Source organism: Lates calcarifer, linkage group LG11 (assembly GCF_001640805.2).
Source record: "Lates calcarifer isolate ASB-BC8 linkage group LG11, TLL_Latcal_v3, whole genome shotgun sequence".
NCBI lineage: Eukaryota > Metazoa > Chordata > Actinopteri > Centropomidae > Lates > Lates calcarifer.
The window spans coordinates 22,943,929-22,967,196 of NC_066843.1; the positions used below are offsets into that span (position 1 = coordinate 22,943,929).

The following is a 23,268-nucleotide window of genomic DNA, read 5'->3' on the forward strand; positions in this document are numbered from 1 at the left end:
CTAATCTACAAAATAATCAGTGACTGTAAAACTGTCAAACTAAAAAGTACAATACACGTGTTTCCCTCATGTATAGTTTAAAGTATAAAGTAGCTTAAAATAGAAATACTTGATATAAATAAATACTTGAGTAAATGCACATTATATTCCATTCCACCCCCTAGGGGAAAAAATTCTTCACTATAGTGCCTGACATCAGACACCAGGCTGATGTTTTACCTACATTTTGCCCAATGTGCCCAGTCTGTATGGAGCTAAGGTTAAAGTTAGACATCTTGGCTCATATTTCAGTATCAGTATATCTGTGGTGTTTGTATCAGTGACTGTAATCAGAGACCTTTAAAAACTGAAAATACTGTGAACTCATCAAGGAGGATTTCATCTATTTCATCTATTCTATTGGAAAGCATATTGTCTGTTGAATATGTGGAGAGGTAACGGTAAGGAGACTTGAACCATGGATTACAACAGGCATTCTTACATTATTGAGGCTGGACAGCCTGTGGAGCTTGATGGAGCATCCAGTTTTAAGAGCTACTGCTCTTCAGGATGATTGTGAATTCCATCAGGCTTCAGTGCTTCCCCCAAGTGGTGAAAAAGTACATCTGCAGAATCTCTACCTAACCAACCCACAGATAGAGAGAGAGAAAGAGAGAGAGGTGTCAACAATGGCAGCTAAGGTATTCTGTGTTGATTGAGTGGAATTTATCTAAACTATCCATTAACTCTCTGTGAAGCAAAACTAAACTCTCACACATCAACAATGAGAACAATGACAGAGAGAAATTAGGATTATCTTTAACAGGAAAGTTTTCCTCATCCCACTCAGTCCTCACTATAAATGTTCTTGTTGTTTTTACTCTAAATACTGACACTGACAAAAACATTTAAAATAGGTGATCATATTCATATCTATGGATCAGACAGTCTGTCCATGTAGCTTGATGGTCCTGTTAAACCTACTGGTCCCCAGCAGATGATTCTTAATAGTTTACTACTATATTCAGGCCAAATTGAACACAATGACCAGCACTTTTTCATACTCCCACCAACTTTCACTGTACAGTATACACTCACCAAGTACTTTATTAGAAACACCTTGCTAATACTGGGTAGTTCCTACCTTGGCTATCAAACAGCCTCAGTTCTTGGTGACATGGATTCCATGATCCACACCATTCTAATCTCCTGTTCTACCACAACCCAAAGGTGTTCCAATGGATTCAGATCTGGTGACTGGGTGGTCAGCAACAACACTGTGTTACACTCAAAATGTAAAATCTTCCCACAAAACATCTCACAACCTATTCGAGGATTGGCATAAAACTTGCACACATTCATGCTCCCCAGAGGATAAAAGCTTCTGACTTATTTTCTATGGCACCAGCCTGAGCACTTTGCATTGTTAGCCCCAACACTGATAAGGCTCTAAATCTCACATTATACCTTTTGCATCCACTTAGCTTCAAGGATCCATGTACCCAAGGGGACATGTCCATTACTACAGGAAGCCCAGAAATGTATGAAGGTATTGACTGTTATCAGCCGGGTCGATTATCGGCGCCGATATTTGGCATTTTGACGCATATCGGCATCAGCCATTTTTTTTAATCCGATGGTCGATAAGTGATCAATTTAAAACTGGGTTATTTTGGCTCTGATGCAGCTACGCCTCTCTCTCTGCAGTCACTATTCTGTCTACAGCATTGTCCTGCCCACGGCACCATTGGTTACACGCAGATCCACGGCACAGGTAACAACCAATCAGCAGTGAAAGCTGTGCATGTACAGTGCTCACACACGCTAAACAACTCTGCTTTTTGCACCACAATCTGGTGCTGCTCAATTGGGACTACTAATTGATTTGAGACTCACATTTCTGTGCAAATTTTATTTAACTTTGTTTTATTTACTTTATAAAACTTCAGGAAGCTATTTATTTTTTTATTTAAAATTTCAGTTAACTTTATAACAGATGCTGCTGACCCTGGGAACTCCCTGCACTTTTTGTTTTTGTTTAAACTTAAAACAAAGATAAGTGAAGGATAAAATAACATTTCAGTTATATTTTGGTTGAGATTTTACTGTAGAAAACTTTAGGGAGCTATTTATTTGTTTAAGTTTTCATTTAACTTTATAAGACATGCTGCTTTAAAAACAAAGATGTTTATTGTCTAAGATAAAAAAAACCTTTAACATGTTGCAAATCTGAAAAGCTGTTTAATAAACATATGCTTAAAGGCATTTAAACAAAGTTAAGTGTTGGAGTTTGTATTATTCAAAATTTTGACGCCAATATTTTCACTTTTACTGCAAATCAATATTGGCTCCAAATATCGGTTATTGGCCTCCTTGACTACTAATAATCGGTATCGGTATTGGCCCTGAAAAAACCATATCGGTCTATCACTACTTTATAGCATGGCTGTTGTATTTCTACTGGTTGCCTTGCAAACATCATTACAACAGAAATAACTGCCGCCATGAGAATTTTTCAGTGTTGCAAAATCACTGAGCCTCTGTGCTGTGTTTTTGTGGATGTTCATCCTTCAAATTCACAGATCTGTTACTCAAAGTGGACTTCCTGAGTTGTACTTCATGGATCACCTGTAGCACCAACTTCAGACTCTGGTAAGACAACAGGAGTGTATGTGTACATACAACAACTAGTGCACAGACACAAAAGTTATCCAGAGACACAGCTGCCCTGACATGGAGTTTCTAATACTTATAAATGTCGACTGTTCCACTTACTGAGAGAATTCACTGCAGTCTATGTAACAGCTGTACATGTCCACTCACGAGCTAATGCAAAGGTATTCATTGACTTCAGCTCAGCATTTAATTCCAAACAAACTGGTAAGTAAGTTGCTGACACTGGGACTGGGAGCTCCTCTTTGTCTGTGTATTGAGAACTTCTTGACTAACAGACCTCAGCGTGTCAGGATCAGCCCTCTCACCTCCTCCACCATCACCCTGAGCACAGGTACCCCTCTACTCCCTGTTTACACATAACTGCATTGCCACTCACAGCTCTAAAGCTCTGTTAAAGTTCGATACAACCATTGTTGGTCTGATTACTGACAACAACGAGGTGGCCTACAGGGAAGAAGTTCAGACACAAGGACAATGATCTGATCCTGAATACAAAAAAGACAAAGGAAATGTTCATTGACTTCCAGAAAAAGAGGGCAAACTATCTAGAACTGAGCATCAGTGGTGAAGAGGGTTACATGTAAGGCTGAACTGTTTATCGAAATCAAACTGCAATCACAATTTGAACAAATGCGATTTGATGACAATAAAGTATCTATCTATCCCTCATGACAGCATTAACCGGAAAATACCAGGACTCAGTCTGTCCCTGGAAGGAATTCAGACATTTTCTTGTGATGTTGCTTGTGATATTTTATACTGGTATACTAACATGTTTAGGCTAGTGCTATGACTGATGCAGGTATCATGTTTCCCTAAATAGGCTACTTTGTAACTCTGCAAAAAAAAACTGAGGATTCTTGTTCTTGTTATTCTTATTCTGTCTTGTTCTTGGACTGACAAAATAATGTTCTGGCATGCTTATTCTGTCTAACTTTCTTACACTCATCTATATAAGTATTAACAACAAATAAGATTTAGACAGAGTGTCTGTGATGTTCAGGTGTACAGTTGCAACCACAGCCAACACATGAACACAGTTTCATATTTATAGGCATAGCTGAACAACCACAGTTTGACATTCTATTAAATGCATTATATTCATTCCAACTCACTGCCACAAGGCATGGTTTTGGCATATTGGAGGGGCTTTTCTGTGTGGAGTTTGCATGTTCTCCATGTGCCTGTGTGGGTTCTCTCCAGGTTCTCCAGCTTCCTTCCACCGTCCAAAGACATTCAGGTTAATTGTTGACTCTAAATTCCCTGTAGGTGTGAATGTGAGTGTGAATGGTTGTTTGTCTATATAAGTTGGCCCTGTGATGGATTGATGATCTGTCCAGGGTGTACCCTACCTCTCACCCAGTGTCAGCTGGGATAGGCGCCAGCCCTCCCTTGACCCTTACGGATAAGCAATATAGATAGATGGATGGATGGATATATGACAGTCCAAACTTATCAAATATGCTGGGAAATCTACCTCTCCACTATTGATCCATATGTCTACTGTGTTTCAAATCAGAACTTCACCAATAAATGACTAAATATGCAACTTGTGGCAGAGCTTTGACACCATGAGGGGGCAAAGGTGCAGCACAGAAGTAGTGTAGCTACACATGTTGCAGGGACGATGATATTTGAAACATACTGAACATACAGATAAACAACAGTGGATTATACAGCATGAGACCTTTCTATGGATGTTTCCATACTTTTTGAAAAGGAATCCAAGCGGACTGCAGCTGCTGCCCTCTGCGGAGTAAGCTACAGACTTTTCAGAGCCACCTTTCTGGTCCACAAAGGGTGCATTTTTCTCAAAAGACAGTTTATGTGCAGTATTCCTCTGGTTTCACCACCAGACTGTGGAGATTCCAACCCAGAACCTTCTTAAAGTCATCTGACCACTGAGCCATTGTATTTCCCACTCTATTACACCAAGGAAACAAACCTGACCCTCATTCTTAGAGTAAAAAAAATGGTTTTTGATTGGACCATCACAGGAAAACAAGATGTGTATGATGGTGGTCAGATTCAGGAAACACATGTGGTGAGTGACCCAGTGTTTCCTTAGCTTTGAACAAGCCACTGAACACTTTGTTTCCATTGTTTTTGTGATGTGTGAGTGAACACAACTTGTGAAGACTTTTTTTCTTGTTTCTGTTGGAAAAGGACATGAGGATACTCCTGTTGTTGGACGAGTGAAAAGAATGAGGACAAAACACCCTGTTTTTCCTCACTCTCATTTTTTTTAACAAGAACAAACCATGTCAAAGTTGAGATGTGTGTATATTTGTATGATCAGCTAAAGTTAATCATTATTCTGATCTATTCTTACACAACTACAGCATTGGGGGCAAAAAGGGACAGAGTTAGACAGACTGATGAGTGAATGGACAGATCAGTCCTCTTTGTTCACATGGCTGCATGTAATTTACACAGGGCATTATGTCAAAAAACTTTTTGGATGGATGGACTGACATGAAACAATCCCCAGACTTTTCCTATACCTGCCAGAGGAAATAACTTTCACACAGACACCTGAGGAAGTTAAGACAAGACTTAGGTAAAACTGCTGCTGTAGTGATTAACTTTCAGTCACAACACTCACAACCAGTCTTGTGATATGACACAGAATGATGTTAGCTAACACAGATTTACCTGACTTTGGAATATCTATGTTTTAACAGGACACTTCTCATATCTACCTTTACTATATTTGTGGATTTAACTTAACTTTATTATATAGAGACTATGGTCTTAACTTTCCACCCGTATCCTTCTGCTTTGCTGTTATCATGTAGGTTATCCCATCCATCAATCAACATAGCCATTGTGATAATAAGGTAAAAGGCTGAACAGGATTAGTAAGTGCTCACTGTATGCATGCAGAAACTCAGTGTGAAAAAGTGCAGAAGCATTAACAACAGGATGGTTGTGAGGGTCAGGGAGTTGATGTGGCTGTACGTTCACACACTGCAAACAAACAGACACACCCAGGACTCTGGTGATACAGAGGATTATTTACACATGCTGATAGACACACACATATACACACCAAAGTGTAAACATCTTACCTTGGGTATTTCTTCATAGTTAGGAGGAGGTTTATGACCTATCTGTGTTCTGTTTCTCTATTTCCTCACCCTCTATTTCTTTTGTCCTCCAGCTGAAGCATTAACACCAATACAAGCATGTGTGTCCGTGTGCACATCCCTGTATGACCCATTTTGTTGAATGAAACTGTCAACCTACTCTACCTCCTAAAAAACAGCCACCAACTATAACCAGTTCATGCCTAACCTGAACCAGAACCTCAGAAATTATGTTTTGCCTAAATAGGACCAGGCTCTCTCTTTCTTTCTCCCTCTTTCTCTCACACACACGTATATTAAAGAATATGAACACACTCATTTCCACAGATGGAGGGGTCTATTAAAGGTGAGTCAGGCTCTAAAGCTTTACTCAGAGTGGTACTTGAAGCTTTACAGTTTCCTGTTGATGTGAAGTTAAGTACAGTACTGTGTGGCCCAGGGCCAAGAACAAAACTGAAAATCAACACACACACACACACACACACACACACATATAGAGCTCAGCAGCTGGATAATATCCAAATGTTTAACAATTAGGATCACAGAAAGCACATAACCCCCTCAAAGCTCCACACTCCTTTCAATTTGTTACTTCAAGATAGAAAGCAATGCATATGTTTTGAAAATCGGGTCTTGGAATATTTGGATTTAGTACAAAAAATGAATTGTGCAAAATTTAAAGTGAGTCTGACTTTAGACCTCTGAGTTATGGCCATGTAAAGGCTGCTGTAGTGCCATCTACGGGCATCAAATCAAATAACATCAAATAACATCAATTTCAGAGTTCAGTGTGTGTATCATGAGTCATCTAAAACTAAGTGCTGTTGGTCTGTGGACTGAACCGCAAACCTGTAGGTCACAAGCCTACTTCTCTAGCTTAAAGGATTTAAGAAAAGAGTGTGTGAGATCACATTTTCACATGTTCAGCTGACCTACATTATGTTGGTCACACTCAAATTAAATCGGCAGCTGTTGATGTTGTGCTTTGTATTAAAATTCATATTTTAGAAAACGTTCCCCATTGCCACTATTTGGAATTGCTGACATATAACACTTCGAAGAGCAGCTTTAAGAAGAGAACATTTCCCTTTTTCACTACACCAACCTGTACAACTGTTCTGAATATGAGAAGCCTGCAGAGCAGACACCAGGTCAAACGGATATAAGCTATAACTTATTATGTTATAAAAGCAATTAGTGTGGACAGGACAGGCTAATGATATTCCCTGCAGCACATTTTCTGGGTGTCGTTGATAGAATCACACTGGACAATATTATAAATCATCAGGTTTTTCACATGATACTAAATCACACACACTGTGGGCCCTAAGGAGGTGAAGATAGACAACAGAGCCATGTATTTTTGCCACCTGCTGGCAGAACATGACTCCCCCGTGGCTCAAGAGGAAGAAATATAATAGTTCTCTTTCTCATTATTTATTTCATCCTTTAACTAACTCTTCCCTTCCTCCCTATCTCTCTACCTCTGCTCTGTCTATCTTTGTGTTTTCTTCTACCTTCCTTTTTATCTTCTGTCTGTCTTACATCAGAGGGATTAGAAGTGAATGCTGGCCCCCTGAGGCCAGGGACCACATTACAAGGACCTGCCAATGCACATCATAGGAACGCCCTCAATCTCATTGGAGAAGAGATAATCATTAGGGATAATGGCAGCTATGTAGGTTTGGGTGGGGTGGGCATGAAAAAGGTCAAATAGTGTATAAAAAGTAAAACCATCACTGATTTAATGGGGCTAGAACAAGCACAGATGTACATACATGACTGAGATTATTAGCATTCTCACTGTTTGGTCTGGACTTGTATTTATCACAGTCCTGATAATTACACTGAAGAAAACTCTACATTACCAACTTAATTAGTAAAAAGATTCATCACTAAAAGTAAATAATAAGGTATTTATTAAGCAGCTTCCTCTTACTGAGAGCAACCTTTAAGAGCAGCACTCAAGTTGACAACAGCTGACCATGTAAACTACACATGGTTATTTATATCAGAGAGGACCAGCCAATCAGCACCACGGATTTGCCCCATTAATAACACTGTTCATTCTTTCAAATAGTTACCAACCTGACCTGATCATAAAATGTTCCTTTTGTCTGTTTTTCATGTTATCATTGTCATATGTTTGTTGCTTTGGTCTGAAGCCAGTGTGAAAGCTTTTTTTCAAAACAGACTTTTTAAATAAAGATTGCTGGATTTAGACTGGATTTATGGATTTAAATAAAACTAAGCTGCAAAAGACTTAGTGATTTATAGTGAAAAGAAGCAGGATAAAATATCATTTCATAATAATGAGCATAGCCCTGCGATGGACTGGTGATCTGTCCAGGGTGTACCCTGCCTCTCACCCAATGTCAGCTGGGATAGGCTCCAATTTATGTAGTCATCTTATACTGGCCATTTTCAGGATCAAGCTAATAAAAGGAAACTGCTCAAAATGGAAACACAAATAAACCAAACTGGAGGAAGTTTGCTGCTGCTGGTGGTAGAGGAATTTCACCAGAGAAAACATGTATAGGCCAATGTGGCAGTGACAAGTGCAAACAACACAGTTGCTACATGGAAGGAGATCCCATACAAAATAATACTGCAAGCATCACTTGTATCATTCACAATGAAGAATGCAAAACACTTCCTGTCAAAAGTGTGTTGAAGACAACAGCTCATAAGAAATCAACCTTTTCTGAATTACTCCAGCTACTACTGTTAACCATGTGAGCTCTCTTACGGTCTTAAAGTGGACAACTTTTATCTTTCGCTTATGACCAAAAAATCTTCAAGAGTTTCTGTGGAATATGTTCTATGTTGAAGCTACAATAAGCAATGTATTAAATTAACACTGACCCCCTGTAATGTCAACAGGTGTGTAGAATGCAGGACTAGAAAAGCCAAAGGGCAGCCATGTTAGGTCAATTTAACAGATTGAAAACAAATCCAAGCCAAGCCCCGCTGCAGGGAACTGCTGTTTCTTTACCTAATACACACACACACTCAACACACACACAGACCTGTCTGTACGTGCCTCCAAACAGAAATCCCCTCTTCCTACACATGGCTGCAGTTAGTGAGTGAGACACATCCATGACAAGACCTGTTTTTTTCTGACCATTTAGTCTCCAACATTCTCTCAGAAAGGTTGGAGCAACCACTGGGACATGTACTAACCAGCCTCTAATCAAGCAAACAGCAACACAGCAAATATGTGTGAAACAAGAGATCCCTCAACAGTTTTGCCAAACACCACTCATAAAACTAGAAAGGAAGACAAGGGAGGAGTGTTTCCTCTGGACTCTGTGATGACTGTCCTCCACTCCTCTGTGTCAAGTCTCCTCCTTCATCCCCTCTTCTAGACATGTTCACCCTGAACAGTCCTCTGCTCTGCCTCCACCAGAATACCTCTTGTACTCACTGTCGCCACTTCAAAGAGAGGGATGGAAATATTCATTCTGAGCATCTGTGTGAATCTGTGTGAAATGGCACAGTGATTTAAATTATTACTCTAAATAATTAATGGAAGTTACTGCTACTGTGCCACATGTCACTTGCTCCTGATTGAAGTGAAGCAGAAATCTCTCCTGTTGGGAAGCTGATTGATCTGTTTGAGCTGCTGCAGTAACAGAAAGACATCTTCCCTTCAGTCATGTTCTGTCTCTGTTAGTAATGTTGTCAGATGTTCTCTGAAGAAACTGATTTATGGACTAAATTCTTCTACAATCCACTGAGGATTACACAAGAAGCAGCAACAACACAGCTGAGACATACTATATATTCACTGACATTTATAAAAAGGTGAACTAACGTTAACATGATCGGGTTGGTGTGGAACTAATGTTGATGTTAGGTTCAGTCAGATATCTTTAGTGGTGTTATCAGAAGGGATGAGGAAGGTTAAAGTTTACGAGATTAATGTCGGCAGTCGACCAGTTCAGTCTTCCTCTAGATGTTGACTAAAGAAATATCACAATGTTATCTGATGTTTTAGCTTCTCCTCTCAAGATAAACTCAGACAGAGAACAGTGTTTCAGTCAGTCAGCCTTTTTCTTTTCAAAATGAAAAACATGACAATGACAAAAATGAGCAAAACATCAAACTACTAAACTGACTAAAACTAATTACTCACACTTTCATCAAGACTAAAAAAGTGAATCAAAATCAGATGCCAGAATCAGCACAGGTAACCATATGAATGCATTGTTTGAACACATAATGTGACATTATCTGCCTCAAACTCATATCACTTTGTCTCACAATCATAATTCAATCAAATTGAATGCACAGACATGCTACTCTATACACTCGCTGCAGAAACATACTATTTCCTGTGTGTGTTATGGATAAATGTCCATTTTTATTTATTCATTATAAATGAATCCATACATGGGGAGTATGAATAAAAAAGGGGAAAAAAATAAACACAGAAAATGAGGCAGCTTAAATGCTTTGATTTAAGTCCTGTTGACTTCTGGTCTACTGTGAATCACATACAAATTAACAGATCTACATGCAGCTTTACAATAAACCCCTGTCAATATCCAGCATCTCACTTTGTGCTTCAGTCTGCTTTTTTTATTGTGTCCATGAGACAATTTCTCTTGTCTTTTGTGTTGTTATTCTATTGTGACACATGCGCACACACTCATTGATATATGTGACTCATCACCACAGCAGTGTTTTGAAGAAGTTGCACTCATTCACTCCTGAGCCGTACCTTTACCTCTCACTGCTTCACATTCCCTCTGCTGTCTCACACCTTTGAATTACAAGCCTCACTCATCATCCCTCCTGACTTTGTCCTTTCTTTCTTGTTTCTTGTCTCTTCCTGTATTTAAAATGGAACCTACAATTAAAAAGTTATTTAATGTGTTTGAGGTCTTCTGAGGACACATTTCTAAGTCATGTCATTTTAACTGACCCTAATTTCTGTCATGGGCATTTTTCTGGTTAGAATTAGTCATCTGAAGTCTTTTCATGTTTGCCTGTCACCCTACCCATTTTGCAGCTTGTTACTGTCTCCACCACGACTGCTGTATTACTGGCATCACCTTGCATTTTATATGGAACCCGTGTTATGCTATGTTCTTCTCTACCCCCCCCCCCCCAACCGGTTGAAGCAGATGGCCGCCCACCCTGAGTCTGGTTTCTGCCTCTTAAAGGGAAGTTTTTCCTTGCCACAGTCACCTAGTGCTGCTCATGGTGAGATTTGTTGGGTCTCTCTCTGTAAATACCTATTTTAAAGAGCATGGTCTAGACCTGCTCTATATGAAAAGTGCCTTGAGATGACTATAAAAATATATAAATAAAATTCAATTGAATTGAACTGAACCACTGTCTATACTGGGGTGTGTGTGTATGTTCATATAACAAGTCTTAACAGCCAGGGTGAGCTAATCTTATCTCATGCAGGAAACACATTTCAGGGTCTTGAACCAAACAACTGGACAGGAAACAGCTCTAATCTGAGCTGATGGGAAGAACAAACTAGTGGGCTGAAACAGCAACAAACATCAGCAGGGAGGAGGTTCCCTCATTAAAAGATCTGATTGGCTGTTTCGTTCATCTGCAGTATAATGTGATCTTTGACCTATGCTCACCAAAATCTGATTAGTTCATCTTTCAATCCAAGTGAACCTTTCAGCCAGCCTGGATATAATTAATCTGTCATTACTAACAGGCTATGTGCCACAATCTTATAAAGTAGCTGTAATCAAACCTCTTTTGAAAAAGCTAACTCTTGATCCAGATCTATTAGCTAACTATAGACTAGGCATGGGTTGGTATGAGATTCTCGCGGTATGATAACCTTAAGCAAAAATATCACGGTATCACGGTATTGCAATTAGAGCTCTAAAATTAGTTTTGAAATGAAAAAAACTGATACCATAGGAACAGTGTGATGGAAAATATTAGTGGTTTAATTTTTTCAAACCGCAGTATACCTTGAAACCGGCCAGTGCTTACTATAGACCTATATCCAACCACTCCTTTCTTTCTAAGATCCTAGAGAAAGTAGTCACAACTGGCTAGCTGCTAGTCCACACAGAGGTGCAATACCATCCCTCATCTTGGACAACGTACACTCACTGGACAATAAAATGGACCATGTACAGCTCCTGAGATCTGCGCAGCGTGATGTGAGGGACTGCTGTGTTTTCATGGTGACACCGCAGGGCTAGCAACAGCCAGGGCCAACCTGTCCCTCAGAATCAGGGAAGCAAAATGACAGAACAGCAAGAAAATATCCTGTCAATTCAGCAACACCAGAGACGCACAGTCTCTCTGACGTGGCATCCAGCCAAGAGCTCGAGGATGTCATCACTGACATCTTTAACATCTCCCAGAGCCAAACTGTTGTCCCCATGTGCTTCAAAGCCGCAACAATAATACCAGTCCCAAAGAAGCCCCACCCATCCAACTACAATGACTATCGGCCTGTAGCACTGACTCCCATCATCATGAAATGCTTCGAGTGACTAGTCATGCAGAACATCAAACCCTCCTCCCTCCTTCACATGACCCATTTCAGTTTGCATACAGATCTAACAGGTCCACAGAAGATGCCATTTCTGCTGCTCTCCATCTAGCCCTCACCCAACTGGACTCAAAGAACACCTATGTGAGAATGCTGTCCCTAGATTTCAGCTCACTATTTAACAACATCAGTCCCCAGCAGCTAACACAGAGCCAAAATGCCAAATGCCAATGCCAAAATGAGCGGGTTGGTAACAACTGCTCCAAGACCATCACCCTGAGCACAGGGGTCCCACAAGGGTGTGTGCTCAGCCCACTGCTCTTCACCCTGCTGACCCATGACTACAAACAAACCTACAGCACCAACCACATCATAAAGTTTGCGGATGACATGACCGTGGTGGGCCTCGTCACCAACAACGATGAAGCCAACTACAGGAGGGAGGTGAGCCATCTGGTCCAGTGGTGTAAAGACAACAATCTCCACCTCAATGTTGGGAAAACCAAAGAGATTGTTGTAGACTTCAGGAGATATATATATATATTAAATGTATATGCCTCTCTTGGACAACATTATCAGGAATCACTCCATAAACTTCCATTGTTATGCAGATGATACATAACTATTTTGTTAATGAAGCCTAATGATTGAATTTCAGGCATGCCTTAGGGATATTAAGACTTGGATGACCAGCATCTTTATACTATTGAACTCTGACAAAACCGAAGTTATTGTACTTGGTCCCGAACACCTCAGAAATACATTCTAATGATGTAGTTATGCTAGACGGCATTGCCCTGCCCTCCAGCTCCACTGTTATCTTTGATCAGGATATGTCCTTTAGTTCCTACATAAAACAAAGTTCTAGGACTGCCCTCATTCACCTGTGTAATATTGCCTCAAAAGGATGCAGAAAAACTAATCTATGCATTTGTTACTTCCAGGCTGGACTATTATAATTCATTATTATCAGCTTGGATGGGCAGCAGTTGATCCAAAATGCTGATGCATGATTACTGACTGGAATCAGAAAAAGAGATCATATTTCTCCTGTGTTAGCATCTCTACATTGGCTCCCAGTCAAATCCAGAATAGAATTTATAATCTTCCTCCACTTTTAAGAGTAGACTTTCCTTTTTGATAAAGCTTATAATTAGGATTGGCTCAGGTTTGCTTGACCCATCCCTTAGATATGCTGCTATAGGCCTAGACTGCTCTATTCATATCCCATAAATATATGTTACTAACTCGATATCTTCCCTTTCCTGTAGTTTTGTGTTCTTTTCTCTCTCTCTCTCTCTCCTCTTCTGTCTCTTTCTGCAGGTATTTCCGCCTCTGGAGCTGTAGAGTCTGATCTGTGATGACAAGTCTCCTGCTGCTCCTACAACTCCACTCAGCACCTGCTGTTTAATTTAAAAATTATTAGTACTGCTTTTTGTATTACTGCTACTGCATTTATGACTTTAATTGTCTTTATTATTGTATTATTATATTATATGAAAAGTGCCTTGAGATAACTTCTGTTGATTCAGTGCTATATAAATAAAATTGAATTGAACTGAGCAAAATTTGAAGAAATTCTCAGAGGGAGTTACTGAGACATTGCATTACAAAAAAGAGACAGCGAGATGGACAAAATGAAATGAAAAAATGAAAAAAAAAGTATGGAGAATCAGAATTGAGCAGGAATCAGCAGAGTAAAGCAGCTGCTTGGAAGGGATTTATTCCCCAATTAACTGTCATTACAGCCTGTATCAGAAAGAAAGACAAGAAGAACTGAATAAAGTTATTCTAGATAGTGGTGGTGCTGTCTGTGGTGTGTGGACACTGCATATTTCTAATGATGGCTGGTGGACAGTCATGCTTGTAAAATAACTGACATGGCCATGCAGCAGAAAGAGATAAATGGAGGAATGCAGAAGCGATGAAGCAAAGAGGTGTGGAAAATGGAAGGAGAGATAAGAATGCTTTTCCAAGGTGGAGGAGATGTGGAGAGAGATAAGAACAGGGCATAATAATCTATGTTGTGAGGGGAACAAAGAAAACAATACTCATTTGTATTCAGTACCTGACAATTTACAGTTGTTGACTGCATTCAATTATATGTAGGATTCCTGCAGTTAATTACTGACTGATAAGACAAAACACATTATTTTCTACTTAAGAAAACTTTAATTCGGCAGTCAGTTTTTTTTGTTGTTGTTTTTGTATAGTTTTTTGTTTCACTCTTTTTCTGCGTTGCTCACTCTACTGTCTGATTTTTCTTTTCCTCTGTGTGTTTCTCTAAGAGCAGAGGAAGGGAGTAGAGGAAAAGGCCCTGGGGCCACTTTTTTGTTTTCATGCTTTTTATGGGAAACAAACCATCTGAGTAAAGCACTGGGTAGAGCAAAACAATCATTTCACTGTGAACACCCATTATGGCACATTAGCCTGTTATTTAAAATGTGAACACAGATGACAGCAGCAATGTTCACACTTGCTCTCATGAAACTGTTGCCAAAGATCAGACTAAAGCTGCACTCCATGTAAAAATGACAACATGGGTTTGCAATAGAGAGGAGTTTCAAATCCTCATGCTGCACATTCAGTCAGTAAATTGCAGTTGTTCACTTGTGGGACTTAATCTCCTTTCAGGGTGTGACTGTGCACTCTACTCAAAAGCAGTTCCTAAGCCCATCTTGCCAACCACAGCTGAAAAAAATCATCTCCTCCACCAGACACTTACATCGGGATGTGTAGCATACTGTAACAAATACACTGTTTATATTCATAACAAACAGTGGACAAAGAGACATTTATTTATCCATCCCTTTGTCACAGAGTGTGCTGTATGGGTACTGTTGCAAGACAAGTGACTTTCTTCATGTCTGCTTAAAGACATGACACCACCATTACTCCAGTGGTAAATTAAAAATTAACCCTTTCACTGGCTGATTCACATTGATTAATTTCCTTCAAGGTGTGACAGGCTATGTTCCTACATCTTTTATTTTCTCAAAATCTCTAAGGGGACACAGCTGTAGCATGGTATAATAACTCAGTGGAAGGAATCACCAGAAGTCATGCCCGTAATTTATGCAAGGTACCATGGGGTATAAGGTGGATATCAGAGTTTTTCCTTCTGTCAACAATCACTTAATGTAGCTGGAAATTCTTTAAAACCTCAAAATATGACATACTAACATGATTATGGTTTTTATACCCCTCTTCTTCCCCTCTGTATTTTACATGGTTATTGTAGGCATTCAAACAAAAATGCCCCTATAAAAGCGTCATCAACTACTCACAGGGTTCACCATGTTAGATAAGAGCAAGAGTTTTTGCAGGGAACAAACTACACACCACAGAAAATACACTTACACCATCTTGTTTATCACTCCTTTTTGTCATGTGAGCCTTCTTGAGAGATAAAATTTGAACTGCGAATTAAGCTACAGTTGGATCTCTCTTTTATCTCAGAGGAATTGGACTAATGCCCCGATGAGAGGAGGAAAAATCCCCACATGCGCCTTAAAACAGATGCTTTCTGTTTGCTCAGCCGAGTTTCTGAATCTGCACTAGACTAGATTCTTGTATAAACATCCAGGTGTCTCATCCAACTAAATCAAAGTGGGACTTAAACAAGGCAGAGCATCACATCCATCGATCTAACTGACACTATAGACACACAAATAATTTGCATAAATGTAATTAACAGAAAAATATGCTGTAAAAAAGTCATTTGGTAAATTGTTACATTTACTCTTTACTTTTACAGTTTGCCTCTTATTGACACACTCTCCCCCCTGAGCTCCCATGCAAGGAGCTGGTCTAACCATTGGGAGCAATTTGGGATTTAGTGTCTTCACTGACCAAGGACTGTTTTGTATTTAATGTAACATGTATACTGTTAATGTGGTGCTAGACACAGACAAGTTGACTTTGTTATCAGAGGAAGCAGGAGCCAAAGGCCAGCTGGGAGGAGATGGAGTAAAAATAGCTTTAAACTCCCCATTAAAATGTTAAACAAGCAAACATACACCACAAAGATACACAACTTGTGAATATATATGCACAGATAAACATTTGATCTGTATGCAGAGCATAACCTCCTGGTGTAAGACAAAATAAGACCATTTTAAATCAGACAGAGAGAGAAAGAGATGGAGCTCAATACAACAGGAAACAGACTCAGTAGGTGTGGCTGCTACATCTGCAAACCTTGACTTGTCTACACTGACATGAAAACAGAAGGAAGCTCAATGTCATCATTTGTTAAACAGACCTCTTTACACACACAAACATTCACACACACATGCACACGAACAGAGACACAAACATACCAGCTCACAAAATGGATGCTCGCAAAGTGTTTCATGACTGTCTTCCATGTTTTTCTACCTCTGGCTTTTCAGTACTCTGCCAACCAACAGCTCTTCCTGATGCATGTGCAGACAGATGAATACTTGTTATGTGCAGCATTTGATATCGGTAGTGCAGTAGCATAATAACATAAGTGTAAACACTGTAGACATTGGAGAATCTCCATAGAGATGACTGTCAGCTACGCTCTGCACATTCAATCTTGTCTCCTCAAAATTATGTTTACCTAGTCAGAGACAGTGGATATTTTACTACAAGATCAGATGTTTTGGTGGTCTGTTTTCAGTGAACATTTTTCTGAAACATTCAATTTCAGCATTTTATTACTCTTACATTAATAATATTTCCTCATTATATTAAAAGAAAATGTAAAAGTCCCAATTCTGTTTAAGGAAACATGACATCTATGAATATACTGACCTCCTGCTTCTCCTGATAATAACTTAACTAATATTACATACGTATATATGTATATCATATATAATAAATAAATCCACTTCCTGTTTTTGGGATACTTTTGATGGAATTATTTTGAATATGAGGATGCATCACTTCATGTAATGATCTTTTACATGTACAGAAAATGTGTAGACATGGCTGAGACACAGTTTCTGTCATCTTTACTGTGCATGGCATTTAAGAAAGATTAGAGCAGGCACCCAACTGTAAACACACTGATTGCAGAGGGTAGTTCTTACTGCAGAGAAGAGTTTGCCATTATATGAGCCCAGGAGAGTGTGTTCATATTCACATGGGCACACACACAGTACTGACCAATATCTGATCTTGTTAATATGATGGCAACTTGTATTGATTGAATTGAACACTGGAAGACTTTTTTAGTGTGTGTTTCTATGCATGTTGTAATGTCTCAATGAGTCAGGGCAAGACAGTGGTGGAGGTTTACAACATGCAGACTACACACCAAAGACAAGAAAAAAGAGGAAAAGGCCATTGTCCAAATACACCCACACACTCTCCTGATCCTGTTTAACTGCCCTTTGGGATAGTCTCATGAACTGCAGACACACACATATACATACATACACACTTAAGGTCATAAACTATGGAGGAACTCTTCAAGTTCAGTTTCTTAAGCACATCCTACCTTCTTGTTCTTGTTTCTTCCCCACTTGTTTCCTTGAGGGTATGGGCATGTGCTCAGCAGGACACCCAAATGCAGATGACAACTGACCATTGCTTTGGATTGTAGGAGACTGGGTAACAGCTGCTTGTGTGGTGTCATGGACAACAGGCCGGGAGAAGGAGGCAATCCTCTGTAAGATTGAGCCTACACTATCTCTGGCCTCACCTGTGCTGTCCTCCAAAGAGTGAATGGCTCGGGGGCTGGATGGGCTAGAAGAGCTGTGAGGGCTAGGCAGGTTAGGGACCATTTGGACAATTTGGGGCCCTAAGAGGATCTGCAGCTGAGGGCTCTGGGCTGGAGAAAGGGGCACTGGAGAGCAACTCATCTCTGGGACAGGGATGGATCCTTGCATGGTAGTTGGAGAACGTGGGGAGAAAGGCAAAAAGGGATGGTGAAGGGAAAGGGGTGGGGTGTCAGAAGAACTATCCAGGCTGCTTAGAGATGCTGAAGGGCTGGCAGAGGTGGATGGTGGGGTAGTGTGGTGCTGGAGACCTCCTGTGCTCCTTGGAGGAGGTTTGGGGGGGTTGGCATTCATGGCTCCTCCTTGAGCCTTGGAGGGAGATGTCGTTGAGGTGCTGCTTACCAAGCTGTCCAAGTTCAAGGGAAACTTGTTCAGACGAGGTATCTCTTTGGCCTTAGGCTGGGGAGTCTTGAGGACCTGTTGGCCTTGGTGGTTTTTGGAGCCACAGTAGCTCTCCTCCCCAAAAGAAGCAGTATTATGAAGATGACCATTCCAGTTGGCATTAGCATTGGCATACCTCAACCCTGGAGACACCCTGCCTTCATCTCCACCTCTCTGCATTTCCACTATTCCTCCTCCTCCATCACAAATTTGGAGATCTAGGCTGGGCATGGAGCCATGGTTCACACCCCAAGGCTGCGGAACACCCAGCATCATCGTTGGCCCTTGGTCCATCTCGGAGTGGAAAACACTCCCATGGGAGGAGAACTTCTTCAGACTGTGTTTGCTTCCCAAGTTGGGACCTCCTTCTAGGCGCTGTTGTGAGAGTTGCGGCTGGGCTCGGTGGTACTCCCCCTGAGGTGAAGGGCTGGGATATAACCCAAGCTTGGTAAGAGGGAGGGTACCCCCAACCACCCCAGAATACTCCAGGCTGGACGTGGAGCTGTGAAGGCTGTCATTATCACTGCCTGGCCCAGACAACATGGAGTAACTAATAGGGTTTAACCTGCTCTGGAAGGATGCAGCTCTGGTCACAGAGGAGCCGTTGTTATGGATGACTGGCTTGTTCGTGGTTCCTCGGTTGAAGGACAGGCTGCCTACTACCGTACGGGACTTGAGGACTGGGCTGGGATTGGAACTCAGGCTTATGCAGGAGTGGTGGGCTGCTGAGCTCAGGCTGCTGTTGTTGTTGTTGAAGGCTAATGAAGGGGACTGGCCACCTCCTCCGCGCTCCTCATTGGCTTTATTGTGGTTGAGGAAAAAATGGGAAGATGGGGAAATGGGGGTGGAGATAGGAGAGGCTGATGAGAAGGATGGTATGTTGTCCACTTCTTCAATTTCAAAGGATCTCTTCAGCGCTGCAGGTGGGAAGAAATAAAATAGAAGTCATTAACAAAATGTCTCAGTCCATCAGTAGTTTTAATTTAAATTCAAGGGCAGCATGGGCTGCAGATTGTGAGGTTGTGAGTCTGGCCAGCCATTATTTTTTCAGACCTTAGTTCAGTTGTTAGGCCTAAACCTGGGATCTTCAACTGTCCACTCATTGTTTTACTCTGCAGCAGAACAACGTGACTTTACCTTTCAACCTGGACACCAGAGTAACTTTTGCATCCAGGTTATGGGAAAGTTTGTGGCCAAAAGTGTGTGGACAACACATTGACAAATCTATTATCAAAAAGAAAATGAAACAGCAAACATAAAACCACACTGAGATCAATTCTTGTTTGCACCTGCTGCCTGCCACTTTATTTCATTAACAACCATAGTATCCTTAGTGTTTAACATTTATAAGCGTTGTGCAGCTAATGCTAGGAATGACACATCTGTGATACAGTGTAGTGAATGCTGTGTGTGGATGTATATGTTCTACAGTATGTGAATGTACCCGTGTCTCTGTTCAGAAGATCATATTAGAGCTCTCTCTCTGTCTCTTTTTTGTTTCTGGGTCCCTCAATTATCTTAGCCACTTGCCTTGTATGGGAACAGTGTCCCTTTCCTCTGCTGAACAGACACACACACACACACACACACACACACACACACACACACACACACACATTTCCTTCATGGTACAAACACAAAGGGTGGATTGAGGTCGGAGCTGTAGTCAGGGCATCCAGTGGGGTTTTGTGTTACAAAAACCAACCACTGCAATGTGACACACCATGAGAAGGAGTGGGTGGATGGGTGAGTTGCATGTGGGGGGGGGGGTATAATTCTAGTTCCAAAGTTAAAGCTGAGATGTCTTTCAGAGTCATCCACATTTTGTGCAATCTGCTCATAAAAATCTTTCAAATAGCAACTGATCACAGTAACCAAGAAAATATGATCTAGTGAAACAAAGGCCAGACCTGCAGTTATTAAGTTACAATATGCCACAATTTCCTTTAGATCTTTCCTTTAAAGGTGAGAAGAACTGCACCACACCCAAGGTAGAGCATTTACACATGTTAAGATGAGGTGAGAGTGAGTATGTGCACCCACACTGCTCAGCTTAGAGAGCTAAAGTGTAATCACAGGACTCCTCTCATGTCATAAGACTCGAACAGAGTCTCTGTGTGTTGTATGACCAGACCAGTAACCAGTGGCACATACACACACAACTTCAAACGATATTTAATGGGTGTCATCACATATGTTAGCCACTGGGCTGCGTCTGGACTTTGTTTGCAGAGGTACTCACATCCTGTTTGTTAATTTTGCAGTTCAGTAAAGCAGCTGATTAGAAACAGACCAAAGTCTAAAGTTAGCAACAGAAACAGTATATGGATGGAGTCATCTTCCATTAAAAACACAGTCACATATTACATTACTATTATATGGTGTAAATCAATCCGTTTTCATACATCTGAATATATCTGATAGCTGATATATCAATATTTTAGCACCAATTTAAACAAATGTTCAAGTGTGTGTGTTAAAGAGGTCTCCTGTAGTGATGAGCCTACAGAGAATCATCAGCTGAATCTCCCGCTCCCCTCAGCTTTACAAAGCTTTATCTTCAGTGTCACCTTGCTAACCAACTGCAGCTTTACTGTTTTGGTTCACACTCAGCAGTTGTTTTAAAAAGTCACTGTCCACTATCTGCTCAGCAGCAAATAGAAGGCAGACACAGTTAGCGACTAGCTGGTAAACACAGGACTCCAGACTGCAACCATTTTGTGACCATTCTGGGAGATGGTGTGACTAGGGTTGGTTCCAGTTTTTCCTGCACATTGCTTTATTTGTGGCAGTCCACTGAATGCCACATATTGATTTTCTATTCTATCATTTTACAGCTCCTCTGACCTCTCTGTGTGAGGCGGGTCTGCATTCTCAGTGTAAATGCCACACACACACACACACACACACACACACACACACACACAGAGTATGGAGCTGTAACAGTACCATTCAAATTTTGACACTGGAAATCAAATTTAGCATTGAAAACAAAACCTGAACTGAAAAAGGAAACAGTGGCATTGACATATTTGTATTGTAAAGAGTTGTATTGGTACTGAAACAAGTTTCACTGAAAAATAAGGCACAGGCATGAAAAAAATACCATTGTACAATATAATCTTTAATATTTTTTCTATTATGATGTGTTTTATAATGACAATCTGCAGATTTTTTCATCGTGTATATCTACTTTTAGTATTTTTTCAATGTCACTGCTGTTCAGTTTTCAACTTTTTTTTACTTGTTTTGGCGGGGGGGGGGGACAGACATATACAACACAGAACACACAGAGAGACATAGCATACATGAAAACCACTTTTGAAAGGTGTTAGTTTTATGTAATGTTGCTGGTATAATGCCAATATGACTATCAATAGATCTTTACATCTTTTCGCGCTCCTTGCCCCTCCTCTCCAAACCACAACAGTGACAGAAAGTTGAAACTGTAAACCAGTGACATCTAAAAAATACTGACATTGTAAAAAAAAAGTCACTGAAAAAAATAGTCAAGATTAAAAAAATCTGCAGATCAACACTGACAAACACATCACAATACAAAAAAAGTTAAAGTAACAAAATAATATTGTAAGATTTTAATTTCTTGATGCCAAATATTTCTATGCCAAAGTTTCCTTGTTCATTTATATATATTTATTAATTTATTTATTCATTATATATTTATATATTAGAACTTTAGAGCAGCCTTTCTCAAACAGTGGACCAATCCTCATTTTAAATTACTATCACATCCTAAACTATGTGTAGAATGCATTTTCATTCAACAGCATTCCAGTTTGCATTAGATAGTCATGTTTTATACATGTATATCAGATACCTTAGTTGTGTCAGGTTACATCTAGCTAAGCAGTTTTGTGTTTCAAAAAAGTAATGTAGCAAAGCAGTCGCTATATGTACTATATGTATGGGTTGAGCCAAGTCACATGATCAAACACTCTGTGAATCAAACAGCGAAGGTAAAACCAAACTTTTGTAATGTTTATAGGTAAAAAGGGATAACTGTTATTTTTGAACCTGGGTCATGTTTTTGGGTGTGAATCATTTATCTTTGGAATGGGTGCAGTATTGATCAACAAAAGTAAACCCTGCCACCATTGCCACCACAGCTTGGTCAAGCGAAACAAACATGGCTGAAACATTATACAGAGACACTGAATGAGTAAGTAAACAATGCTAGTTGTAAAGCTGTCATTATTAGGCTGTAATTTGTAATATACTGTTCGAGTGGTAAACATGTCCATTGTTTTTGTATATCTAGGGAGTTAGGGGGTCTGTGAGCCTTTTTCTGTTGCTTAAGTGGTCCTTGGTCTGAAAAGATTTGAGACACACTGCTTTAGAATAACAATGTATGAGCATTTTTTAAACATTTTTGACAGTAACTATGATACACCTAATTCATTTCATTTCAATTACTTCATGAGCAGCTAATGGCACATAGCCTCTGTAGGCTCCAGGCAGACTTGAGAGGGGTGTATGTGTGTGTTGGGGGAGGGTTGTGTATACTCCAGTTTTGCAGAGGCTACAAGTGTAAACCTGCCTTCCAAGCGAAAGATAAGGAGTCCTGGTATCAGGAAATTTCTGGCACCAAGTCAAATGCGGGGGAAATAATTATGGTGGCAGTGGTGCATCCCGTCTCCGCTGTGTTCTACCTGTGTGTGTGTGTGTGTGTGTCTGTGTGTATATTGTCTTTATGTTTGGCTCCATTCCCTCTGTTCTCACAGTTGTGCAGACCCTAATCCTCTCCTCTCCACAATGCCTCCTCAATCTGATAAAGAGAGATGCTAAAACTCTTTCTCACTAAATCGCTCTCTCTCTCGCTCACACACACACACACACACACACACACACACACACACACACATGCGCATGCATGTGTACACTA

At 40.3% G+C, this 23,268-nt stretch overlaps 1 protein-coding gene across 1 annotated transcript in view; it reads right to left on the reverse strand.

The window, feature by feature from the left end:
• The window catches only part of septin12 (septin 12), a 62,757-nt gene that overhangs the window by 30,992 nt on the left and 8,497 nt on the right, over window positions 1-23,268 (reverse strand). The window contains exon 2 of the mRNA XM_018698370.2: window positions 17,705-19,282. Within this exon, the coding sequence (XP_018553886.1) occupies window positions 17,705-19,282 (1,578 nt within the window). The remainder of the gene's footprint in view (window positions 1-17,704; window positions 19,283-23,268) is intronic.